This window comes from Microcaecilia unicolor, chromosome 5, assembly GCF_901765095.1.
Source record: "Microcaecilia unicolor chromosome 5, aMicUni1.1, whole genome shotgun sequence".
Lineage (NCBI taxonomy): Eukaryota > Metazoa > Chordata > Amphibia > Gymnophiona > Siphonopidae > Microcaecilia > Microcaecilia unicolor.
The window spans coordinates 358,277,088-358,289,731 of record NC_044035.1 but is presented as its reverse complement, the minus strand read 5'-3'; the positions used below and the strand labels follow the sequence as shown (position 1 = coordinate 358,289,731).

The 12,644-nt window shown below is 46.2% G+C and overlaps 1 protein-coding gene across 1 annotated transcript in view; it reads left to right on the top strand.

Annotated features, from left to right (window-relative positions):
* VPS9D1 (VPS9 domain containing 1) overlaps nt 1-12,644 on the top strand; it is a 64,661-nt gene extending 52,017 nt beyond the window's left edge. The window contains exons 13-15 of the mRNA XM_030204614.1: nt 2,670-2,754; nt 7,123-7,227; nt 10,777-12,644. Of these exons, the coding sequence (XP_030060474.1) occupies nt 2,670-2,754; nt 7,123-7,227; nt 10,777-10,864 (278 nt within the window). The 3' untranslated portion in view covers nt 10,865-12,644. The remainder of the gene's footprint in view (nt 1-2,669; nt 2,755-7,122; nt 7,228-10,776) is intronic.

Sequence of the window (12,644 nt, the reverse complement as noted above, 5' to 3'; positions counted from 1 at the left end):
ATTCCAGGCATATGGTGCAGCAAGATAAAAAGAACGGAGTCTGGAGTTAGCGGTGGAGAAGAAGGGTGCAAAGCTTCCATTATAGAATACTAACATAAGTCTACACCTAACTTTAGGCCTGAGCACTTACACTAGCTCAGTGGCTGACATAAATTCTTGTGCCAGACTGTAGTTAGTTAAGCTCCTAAATGCTAATATTCCATAACTGGCGTGCATAACTGCCTGACATGCCCCCGACCCGCTCGTGCCACGTCCATGCCCCCACTTGAAGTTGCACGCTCTGGAATTTCAGTGCACAACTTATAGAATACCGACTCAAGGGCAGTTACACACGCAACTGCTGATTGTGTCAATTAGGGTCAACGATAGTGTATTATTGCTCGTTAATACCAATTAGTTCATTATTAAATTATGTACACAGCTAACCTTATTCTGTAATTTGCATGTGTAAATTTGCACCGTGGTTGGAAATTTAGGCATGCAACTTTCTAGAACTAGGGGAACAGTATGCACAGAGCTTAAGCGTCTAACATCTGCTCCTTTCCCATATTCATCAGTCCTTTTTATACAGAGGCTTCTGCGTTTCATAGTCTGTGTATCTGCTTCTTGTTGGGAAAACAAAGGCTAGTTCAGCTTTCCATCTGTCAGAGAGAGTCAGGGTCAGGTCTTCGAAGGGGTCAAGGCTGCAATATCCTCTCCAGTTGCCTGCACCAGCGGTCGTCAGGTTCCCTTAGGGCACGCACCCTCGCCAGAGCATCTTTTTATAAGTGGCGTAGCAGGAGAGCAGGTCGGGCGTGCCATGTTGAGGTCAGACCCTGCGCCCATTTAAGACAGCTTCTTTCCCTCACACCCTGCCTTTGTAAAGAGTCACATTGCTCTGGTGCCCTGCTGCTGTCCTGCCTCAGCGTTCCTGTTCCAGTCTCCATGTTCCTGTCCCAAGGGCTCTTTTCAGAGCCACTCCAGATCTGTGTTCTTCTGGGCCTGCCCCCCCCCCCCCCCCCCCCCAGGGCTCTTTTCAGAGTCATTCTCTTGTCGTCCTCTGCCCTCTATTGTTACTCTCCTAGCCCCTGTCAGGAGTCCTGTTTCAGCCCAAGGGCTCACCTTTCAGAACGTGACAAAGATACATGAAATGAGCCTTGAGAATCTAAATATGTGTAACCTAGAGGAGAGGAGGGACAGAGGGATGTATGATATAGACATTCAGGTACCTCAAAGGGATGAAACTGATTCAGGAAACAAATCCTTCTCATTGGGAAGAATACCAGAGAACAAAGTCAGTCTGAAGGAAGTAACATCAGAAAATGTTTTTTCACAGGAAAGGTGGTTATTTCATTGAGCAGCCTCCCAGGGTTGATGAGGGAGGCAAATCAGTTACAGAATTCAGGAGGGCCTGAAATAAGCACAGGAAATTTTAGACGCAAGGAAATGCCGATATATCTGGAGATGTAGTGGTAGCCTGCAAAATCATAAGCACATAAGCACCGCCATACTGGGAAAAGACCAAGGGACCATCGAGCCCAGCATCCTGTCTCTGACAGCAGCCAATCCAGGCTTCAAGAACCCGGCAACCCCCCCCCCCCCCCCCCCCCCAATTTTTTAAATAATGTTCAATGGACTTTTCCCTCAGGAATCTGTCCAAACCCCCCTTAAACTCCGTAAGGCCAGCTGCTGTCACTACATTCTCTGGCAACGAGTTCCAGAGTCCAACTACACGCTGAGTAAAGAAAAACTTTCTCCTATTTGTTTTAAATCTACCATATTCTAGCTTCATCTTGTGTCCCCTGGTTTTGTTGTTGTTTGAAAGTGTAAATAGGCAGAGAGTTGGTTCTTGCAGTTCATGCCCACCCTCAGGTTCTGTTTCTGTGGACAACAGAGACGAAAGGGTGTATGTTAAAAGAAATGATATCACCAGGGCTCTTCTAGGGATTTCCTGGTGCATTAGAGCAGTGATGTCACTGAAGTGCTGCCTTTCTGCTCTGATCACTCAGATTCCAGACCCAAGTCAGCACTCCTAAACTGAAGCTGGCATAACAAAATTTGCTGTTTGTGTTGGAAATGTCTGCAGTGATCACATTTGGTGGTCCTGCCCTGTGGCACAAGAGTTCTGGACCAGAGTTTTGAAACTCGAGTCTAGTTTGACTGAGGTTGGATATCCCAAGACAATGGAGCACTGTCTTTTGCATGTTAAACCGCGGGGAGTGAATATGAACTCTCACCGACTGGCCACGCAGGTGTTTGTGGCAAGCAAATTAGTCTTGGCGGCAGCATGGAAACAAAAGTCTCTGCCTGACGTATCTGTGATAATTCGCAAGTTGGATTATATTCACCTGATGTCTAAACTCACAGCACTACCTCTGGGGCCCATATGTAGTATGGTCATCTCGGCCTGATCCTGCTTCGTAATCACCCTTGATGCAGATGGGGATATGGGGGAGGGGAGAGGGGGAGGGATGGGTGGGTGGGTGCAGATAAAAGAGGGGGGGGGGGGCGTGGGAAGCCAGTTAACTGTTGACATCTGTTCTTTTAACTGTTGTGAACCTAAGATGTGGATGATTCAGATGTTGTATTATTTAAATGCGAATATCTCAATAAAATTACAAATAAAAAGGAAATGTCTGCAGTGTCCTGTGACTTGCTGCTGTGACCGATTGAACGTTTTGTGATTCCAGTGAAGACGCTGCGTGTGATCTGTGAGTGTGCAGAGGAATACAGCAACACAGAAGAATCCAAAACCCAGCCAGGCTCCGCTGCAATGTAAGTCTGACACTTCTGCTCACATTGCTGTTGGTCTTTAGCCAAGAGATCTTTGGGACAAGATGAAAGACACAGAAGCTGGTGGGCTCCTTTCCAAGCAGGGTGTAGCTGTGCTGGTTTTCATCAAAGCAGTTACTTTGCGCCTGCAAAAAAAAGGTATAAATATTTCAGATTGAAATCTTGACACCGGCACCCGACATAATAGCCCCGACAAAGTAGCCTTGTAACAAAATAGCCCTTGACAAATCCCCTAACAAAATAGCCTCCTAGAAAAAAAGAGCACATCACAAAAAAAATGATAAACTACATTCTTTATTGAAACACGTAAAATAAATAGTATTTGAAAAACACAATAAGTATATTGAAATATACATCAAATGACATTTCATACAGTACATACCAGTTACTTCTTGCAAAACTATAACATTCTCTAAATAGACAGATTATGTGCTACACTTTTAAGGAAGGTAATAATATCATCTTCACCGAAGTGGTGAACTGGATTAGGAACTGGTTGACGGGCAGACGCCAGAGGGTGGTAGTGAATGGAGTTCGCTCGGAGGAGGGAAAGGTGAGTAGTGGAGTGCCTCAGGGATCGGTGCTGGGGCCCATTCTGTTCAATATATTTGTGAGTGACATTGCCGAAGGGTTACAAGGTAAAGTTTGCCTTTTTGCGGATGACACCAAGATTTGCAACAGAGTGGACACCCCGGAGGGAGTGGAAAGCATGAAAAAAGATCTGAAGAAGCTGGAACAATGGTCTAACGTTTGGCAATTAAAATTCAATGCGAAGAAATGCAAAGTGATGCACTTAGGGAGTAGAAATCCAAGGGAGGCGTATGTGTTAGGTGGGGAGAGCCTGATAGTCACGGACGGGGAGAGGGATCTTGGGGTGATAGTATCTGAGGACCTAAAGCCTATGAAACAGTGCAACAAGGCGGTGGCCGTAGCGAGAAGGTTGCTAGGCTGTATAGAGAGAGGTGTGACCAGCAGAAAAAAGGAGGTTTTAATGCCCCTGTATAAGACGTTGGTGAGGCCCCACCTGGAGTATTGTGTTCAGTTTTGGAGGCCGTACCTTGCGAAGGATGTTAAAAAAATGGAAGCGGTACAAAGAAAAGCTACAAGGATGGTATGGGAGTTGCGTTCCAAGACGTATGAAGAGAGACTTGCTGACCTGAACATGTATACTCTGGAGGAAAGGAGGAACAGGGGTGATATGATACAGACGTTCAAATATTTGAAAGGTATTAATCCGCAAACGAATCTTTTCCGGAGAGGGGAAGGCGGTAGTACGAGAGGACATGAAATGAGATTGAAGGGGGGCAGACTCAGGAAAGATGTCAGGAAGTATTTCTTCACGGAGAGGGTGGTGAACGCTTGGAATGCCCTCCCGCGGGAGGTGGTGGAGATGAAAACGGTAACGGAATTCAAGCATGCGTGGGACAGGCATAAAGGAATCCTGTGCAGAAGGAATGGATCCACAGAAGCTTAGCTGAAATTGGGTGGCGGGGGGAAGAGGGGTTGGTGGTTGAGAGGCTAGGATGGGGGAGGGCAGACTTATACGGGGTCTGTGCCGGAGCCGGTGATGGGAGGCGGGACTGGTGGTTGGGAGGCGGGAAATACTGCTGCACAGACTTGTATGGTCTGTGCTCTGGAGGGGACAGGTACAGATCAAGGTAAGGTATACACATGAGTTTATCGTGGGCGGACTAGATGGACCGTGCAGGTCTTTTTCTGCCGTCATCTACTATGTATAAGTTGGAACAAGTGCTCTCAAACGTTTCTCTAATTGTATATACTTTGACTTAGAAGACTCTGGATTTCGAAAGCCTGTACGATAGCAAGGAAGTTGTTTTTCAGTACAATCTTTTGCCCTCCTAAAATGGTCAACAAGTTTAAATATTGAAGGATGGTGACAGTCAATGGTTTGTTGAAATGACCAGAGCTCAGGCCTAAGCAGGCCTCGGGAGCACAGAAAAAATAAGAAAACTTAAAAGCGAGGGAAAATCTAAAACTGTAAGGGACGGAATAGAAAAAAACCTCCCAAAAAAGAAAAAATAGAAAAATGGGCAAAAAGTACCCTAAAGAAAGGCACAAACTCACTCAAGAAGTAGCAACACACCAGACACTGAAGAGTCACGAACAGTGTGTTCTGTCCTCACGGCGGATGAAGCGACTGCTGGTCCAGCGCTCTTGCTGTGGCAAGAAGGCTCTCGCACTTGCGCAGTGGGGACACTGGCGTGTGCTCTTAAAGTTGTACATGCTGTGAAAGTGCTTTTTTTTTTTGTTACATTTGTACCCCGCGCTTTCCCACTCATGGCAGGCTCAATGCGGCTTACATGGGGCAATGGAGGGTTAAGTGACTTGCCCAGAGTCACAAGGAGCTGCCTGTGCCTGAAGTGGGAATCGAACTCAGTTCCTCAGTTCCCCAGGACCAAAGTCCACCACCCTAACCACTAGGCCACTCCTCCACTCACCTGGCAGCATGGATGACATCACCCACATGTGAGAATGACTGGCCCCGCTGCCATAAGTACATAAGTGTTGCCATACTGGGACAGACCAAAGGACCATCAAGCCCAGCATCCAGTTTCCAACAGTGGCCAATCCAGGTCACAAATACCTGGCAGAAACCCAAAGAGTAGCAACATTCCATGTAGAACCCTAAAGAGTAGCAAGATTCTAGAATTCTAAAGAATAACAAGATTCCATGCAGAATTTCAAAGTGGAGCAACATTCCACATAGAACCCCAAAGAGTAGCAAGATTCCATTCAGAATCCCAAGTACATAAGTGTTGCCACACTGGGAAAGACCAAAGGTCCATCAAGCCCAGCATCCTGTTTCCAACAGTGGCCAATCGAGGTCACAAATACCTGGCAAGATCCCGGAGAATACCTGCTACAAGTAAATATCTTCGCTGTATGCTCTCGGCATAGAAGTACAAATTCTCCAACAGTAAACTGACCTAAGATGATAAAAGAGGAGAATGTATATGGGTTTTTTTCCCCTAGCTGCTGTTATATGCTGTGCTTTGCTCTGCGCTGCTATTCCACGTTGTGTGAAGACAATAATTGAAAAGGGTGGCCTTCTCAGTGCATCAGAATGTATTGAGGCTGCCTGCAGGGGTTTGATCAGTCTCAAAAAGCACAACCCAGGGAAAACAATCACTCCACAGTGAATAATCAACCAAATATATAGGAGTACAGAAAAATGCATGGCAAAATACCTTGAAAATATAATTTTACGATACAATCAACACACTATTGCTATTTTTATAGCAGAGGCATTATATAATGGTGATACAGGCTGTTGGATCTCTTGTAGCCCACAGCTATATCAGATCCGTAGTAGCACTTTCAATCGTGTTAATCATCTGCCTCTAATGCTTCCACATTTTATTATAAATTCCATCTAAAAAAAAGAGTTAACAGCCAGCGACCCCAACACTTAACTGACACAGACTTTTCATTTCTCCCTCATCCCCCACTGGACCCCAACTGTACAGTTCTGCCAGGTCCCCTCCAAACCTTTCAAAATGTGGGCTATCAGATTCCTTTGTCGTGTGAGAAAAAGTGATCATATCCATCTTCACTGTTGCTGTTTCCAGATTCCATTTTCGTTAAGGTTCTCAGTCTCGCTCATAAAGCTTACAACACTGGCCCCCCTTTATTTCTTAAGAGCGAGCTAAAAACCTATTTTTTAATTGGGCATGTGGCCAGCAGCCGTTGAACACAGGGGATGGTGACAACACACACACACACGTACAATTACATACATACAGACACGTACATATGTACATACAGACATGTACATACCTACACACACATATGTACATACATACATACATACATGGTGGCGGAAGGTGCGACTGGGGGATTACTCCTGCTCTGGGGGGCCTGGCGGGGGGGCTCATGGGTGGGTCCAGGAGGGGGGGGGAGGGAGGAAGTGGGTGCTCTTTGGGTGTGGGGATGGTCTAATTTCAGCTGAAACCATGAGATGAGTTTCGGCCACAAATTTGGTTCAGCTGAAACCAAAAACCATGATTTCATTCAGCCTCTAGCACACATGTATATATGTACTCACATGCACACAGACCTGATCTCTCCACAAGCACAACAAGGCACTGGCAAGAACACAGGGGATGTTGACCAGGAACACAGGGATGGCTCTGCCTGCCCCATTGGGAACAGGTGGTGAGGTCAGCTGTCAGAAAAGCAAAGCAAGCATTAAAACCTTGGAAAGCTGAGTATGGAAGTGTTGTATGTGTGGACACGCCCGTGTTCACGCTGTAGAGTGCAGAATGTCCAATTGTGTTCATGCTCCCCTTTATGTCCAGGCGCTGATGTGTGACCTTTACCCTTCCACAGCGGTGCCGATGACCTGCTGCCTATCCTGTCTTATATTGTATTAAGGAGCGACCTTCCCCAGCTGGTGTCAGAGTGTACTGCACTCGAGGAATTTATTCACGAAGGGTAAGAGCAGAGGCTGTTCTGCTTAAACGAATTGGCACCATTTCTGCAGTTTATCATTCTCTCACCACATACATAGCTTCAGTTTTAGAAATATATCTGTACTTTCTGTTTCAAGCTTTGTCTGTTCTGGGCTGAAGGTTGGGAAGGGGTGTGGAGGGGTTGCTCATTTGCGAAAGAGTTCTCTCCCCTGTGCACTTCAGAAAATGATTCATTTAGTGGTAATTTCTGCCAGTTTTGTTCTTGCTGTATCAGCTGACATTAGAGTGGTAAAAAGCAATACCAAAACAGCTTTAGTTACCCGCTATATCCCCTAATAAGGGTTCAATGCGGCCTACAAATGTGATACAATAACATCATAAAATCACTTCATCCAGTATAAAACACTCAAAATAAACATTATTATAAATAATTCAAAGTCAAAATGCTGCAAAAGTACAATTTAAATGTTCCCAAACAAAAATATTTTTTGCTTCTTGCGAAAATATAAGTAATTCGCTTCAAGGCAAAGAGTCCCAAAATGATGACGCAGCCGAAGAAAATAGGGAAGTAAGTGTTTGGTATAATGGACCCCTCCAAAAGAAGGGGGTGGAAGCATCAACCGATTCCGTAATTGAAAAGAGAGTGACGGTAAAAAAAAAAAATAGAAACAAGTTCAGTCAGCATAGCAGGCTCATTTCCAGGTACAATCTGAAAAGCCAAACAACACAGTTTAGCAATAAAAGAACAGATATTGCTAAACTCGCCAAGCCTAAAAATAAGCCAAGCTGAAGTATTTTGAATTAGCCGTAATTTGTTCAGGAGTTTAGAAGACAAACCTAGATAAAGAACCAGGGGTGTAGCCAGACTTTGACGGGAGGGAAGTCCAGAGCCCGAGGGGAGGGGGCACATTTTAGCCCCCCCCTCCCTCAGGCACCGCGGGGGAGGGTTGGCGGCGGGAAGGGGGATTGAGAGGGTCACGGCAGGGGGGTCCAGGTCCCTGTCACCCCATGATAGCTATGCCCCTGTAAAGAACATTGCAGTAATCTAGGTGTGATAGAACAAGCATTTGAACTAACCAAATAAAAGCACCTTGGTCGAATGAATCGTTTCAACTTATAAATAGCATTTCTCCATAAGCTGATATGATCAGAAGGGCTCCAGAGAGCTCAGACTGGCAGTGTACCATTGGGTTCTACATGGCTGCAGCTTCCGTTGATAGTACCTAAGTGAGGGATTTCTGTAGCCTGGCGCTAATGTTCCTGTTACTACTTCACTGCTCTGCCTACAGCCCTTGGGCAAGGATGAATGTGTAATTGTCCTCCTGTTCTCCATTGGCTTCAAAGGCCTGAAAGATTTGTCTCTCTTGCATTATCCCTAATGCATTATGGGGTAAATTCTCGACAGGTCACCTAAAGTTCGGCACTGTGATGCTAAGCGCAAGATCTGGATCGGTAATTATGCATGTAATCGCTGGTATAGAATATTAATGTGAGTGGGCATTTGCGTGCCATTGTTCAGGCGTGACCGCTGTCACAATCTGTCACACTGGTCAGGAAAAGTGAGCCCTTGGGCCACTACTGATAACCGGCAGCGGCAGGAGAACCACCCAAACAGGCAGCAAGGTGGACCCCAGACAGACTGGCACAGGCCAGACTGGAGCAGCTGGACTGGAACAGAAGCAGTAAGCAGGAGAATAGTCCACGAATCAAGCAGAGTCTTACTGGCAGGCAGCAAAGCAGAAGGGAAACCAGGAACCAAACAGAGTCTATAGGCTGGCGACAATCAGTAGTAAACCAGGAATCAAGCAGGGACTTGGGCAGGCAGCATACAGTAGAATAAACCAGGAAACAAGCAGAGTCTTGGGCAGGCAGCATACAGTAGAATAAACCAGGAACCAAGCAGAGTCTTGGGCAGGCAGCAAACAGTAGAATAACCCAGGAGACAAGCAGGGTCTTGGGCAGGCAGCAAGCAGTAGAATAAACCAGGAAACAAGCAGGGTCTAGCTGAAACTAGCAAGGTTAGCACTGCAACAAACTCTCACAGATGAAAACTCTTCTGAGGACTTCTGTTGTAAAGGCAAACTAGAAAGCTTCCAGGTGGTTAATAAAGGCAAAATACCAGGGAGGTCACCAGGTAAGTGTGCTGCTTAATTCCAAAAATCCCAAGACAGTCTGGAAGGCTGGAAGGTCCGGACCGGAATGATTTCTGGAACATGGGAAACAGCAAGCAGACAGTCCATCGCAGCCACCAGGTCTGACCACCAGGTGTCAAAATGAATGAGAGCATGAAACATAGGCACAATTGTGACAACCACTCATGCCAGAGGTTCCCAATCCTGGTCCTGGAGGCACCCCTGCCAGTCAGGTTTTCAGGTTATCCACAATGAATATGCATGAGAGAGATTTGCATGCACTGCTTTGACTGCATGCAAATCTCTCTTCATGAATATTCATTGTGGATATCCTGAAAACCTGACTGGCTGGGGTGCCTCCAGGACCAGGTTTGGGAACCTCTGGCTTATGCCATGTCAACGGTTGGTGTAAATGCCCAGGACTAAAATGTTGCAGTTGTACACATATCTGACAGGATTGTAGAAGCTTGGCACACCCCTGACCTACCCATGCTCCTCCCACTCGCACACCCCCTTGCAGCGACAGGCACTTAAATTTACGTGACCTATTATAGAATGAGAGGGAATAAAGGCAAGTTCCACAAATCCTTTACCTACTACTACTACTTAACATTTCTAAAGCGCTACTAGGGTTACGCAGCGCTGTACAGTTTAACGAAGAAGGACAGTCCCTGCTCAAAGGAGCTTACAATCTAAAGGACGAAATGTCAAGTTGGGGCAGTCTAGATTTCCTGAGTAGAGGTATGGTGGTTAGGTGCCGAAGGCGACATTGAAGAGGTGGGCTTTGAGCAAGGATTTGAAGATGGGCAGGAAGGGGGCCTGGCGTATGGGCTCAGGGAGTTTATTCCAAGCATGGGGGTGAGGCGAGGCAGAAAGGGCGGAGCCTGGAGTTGGCGGTGGAGGAGAAGGGTACTGAGAGGAGGGATTTGTCCTGTGAGTGGAGGTTTCGGGTAGGAACGTAAGGGGAGATGAGGGTAGAGAGGTAACGAGGGGCTGCAGATTGAGTGCATTTGTAGGTTAGTAGGAGAAGCTTGAACTGTATGCGGTACCTGATCGGAAGCCAGTGAAGTGACTTGAGGAGAGGGGTGATATGAGCATATCGGTCCAGACGAAAGATAAGACATGCAGCAGAGTTCTGAACGGATTGAAGGGGTAAATGAGCTCTTTGAAAGTTTCCCACCGTCCATGTGGTTAAAAATACATACTGGTGGTTTTTTGACTTGGTGTTACTGGCAGGATCTCTTGTTTGCCTTGAGTGCAGCTGCAGCTGTCTAGTTTCCAAACCCAGGGCCTAACCCAGATCCAGCGTTCCTGTGTCATTGCCTAATACATTTTCCCTTTTGTCTGTCTTGTCCTCTCCTCTTCCCTCCAGTTTCTGTATTGCTCTGATTAAGGTTCTGTTCTTGTACTTACTTACTTCTGTCTCGTGCTCTCTCCAGGTATCTGATAGGGGAGGAGGGATACTGCCTGACCTCGTTACAGAGTGCCCTGTCCTATGTGGAAACACTGCATCGAGGAAGCCTTTGACCTGAGAACCTGCCTACACAGACCAGCCTAGACCTTTCTGGATATTGGAGATTGAACATACCTCCTCTTGCCGTAGAAAGGGGGAGGAGACCTGCATGGGTGGGGGAAGGAAGGCATTTGCAGGTACACAAGATTTTCCAACCAGGGAAAAGCTTGCCAGGTTCTGGGCAGAACTTGTGTTTAGGCTGAGACCTTCTCAAGCATGTTTCAGCCATGTGACTGCTATAAATTATATTTACACTGGAGGCTCTTACCGTTGTGCTGAGGGTGTCGGCCGGTAACTATTTTTAGTCTGCATTCAATTAACAGCGTTCCCAGTCCACTGCTAATGCTCCACAGGTTTCTGCTACCTGTCCCCAGGCATCCTAGGACTATGCAGAAAATGAGTCACTCAGTGCCACCAGAACTTGCCCCATCTGTCACTGGGAAGAGGTCCCATGTGTATCACTGAGGGTACAGCTTCTTCCGCTGAAGGAGCCTGGGGATTTTTACTGTTTATTTCACTTCCATAGCTGGAAACTGTTTCTTTGCTGCAGCAACTGAGCTCAGAATGGGGGGCTTACATTTTTGCACTGGAATTCCAAATATCCCCTTGATGCATGAAGAGCGGAGCCTTCAGTGACAGTCTTACCGCACAGAGACCTAGAAGCGGGAAGTTATAGATACTGATGTACAGAGAGCTGCATACCTCTGTACACTGTGTGTGCATATACATGGGTAGACCTGTATATATGCTGTGGAATGTATGAGTGGTCACACAAGCGTACCTCTCTGGTGTGTGTGTACATGAGGGCTTCTGACTACAGAACACGTGTGTGGGCTTATGAGTAGAATACATGTGTGTGTGGACTCGAGAGCGTACCTCTGTGGTGGGTATGTGTGTGTGTGTGTTTGCATGTGTACATGAGTGCTTCTAACTACAGAAATGTGTGTGGGTGCAAGAACATACCTGGGTGTGTGTGTGTGTATGTATATGAGTGCATATGACTACAGAACACATATGTGTGGGTGTGTGTGTACATGAGGGCTTTTGACTACAGAACACGTGTGTGGGTACATGAACATACCTGGGTGTGTGTGTACATTAGCACTTCTGACTACAGAACACGTGTGTATGGGTGCATGAACGTACTTTGTGTGCCCATGACTGCTTCAGACTACAGAACACACATGTGGGTGCATGAACATACCTGGGTGTGTGTGTGTGTATGTACATGAGTGCATATGACTACAGAACACATATGTGTGGGTGTGTGTGTACATGAGCGCTTTTGACTACAGAACCACGTGTATGGGTGCATGAACATACCTGGGTGTGTGTATACATTAGCACTTCTGACTACAGAACACGTGTGTATGGGTGCATGAACATACTTTGTGTGTGTGCACATGACTGCTTCAGACTACAGAACACATATGTATAGGTGCATGAACATATCTGTGAGAGCGTGTGTGTGTATGTATGTACAAGATTGATTATTTTTTTTATACTCTTATTATTTTGCAAGTCAAGATAACACTGAGAACAAGCCAATTATACAAAAGATGGAAAGAAAAACATTCTGTATAAACTCTCTCCCCCCCCCCCCCCCCCCCCCCCCCGCACTCCAGACCATTCAATGCTGTGATTAAGCCTATACATAGCTGTAGAGACCTGAATCACAGCTGTTGGAATTATAACACAGGTCTCCATTTAGCATAAACATCCCATGTTTTGTGAAAGTTAATTACTGTGTTATTTTTTTTGTGCTGTTCATTTGGACATAAGTTAAATAAAATC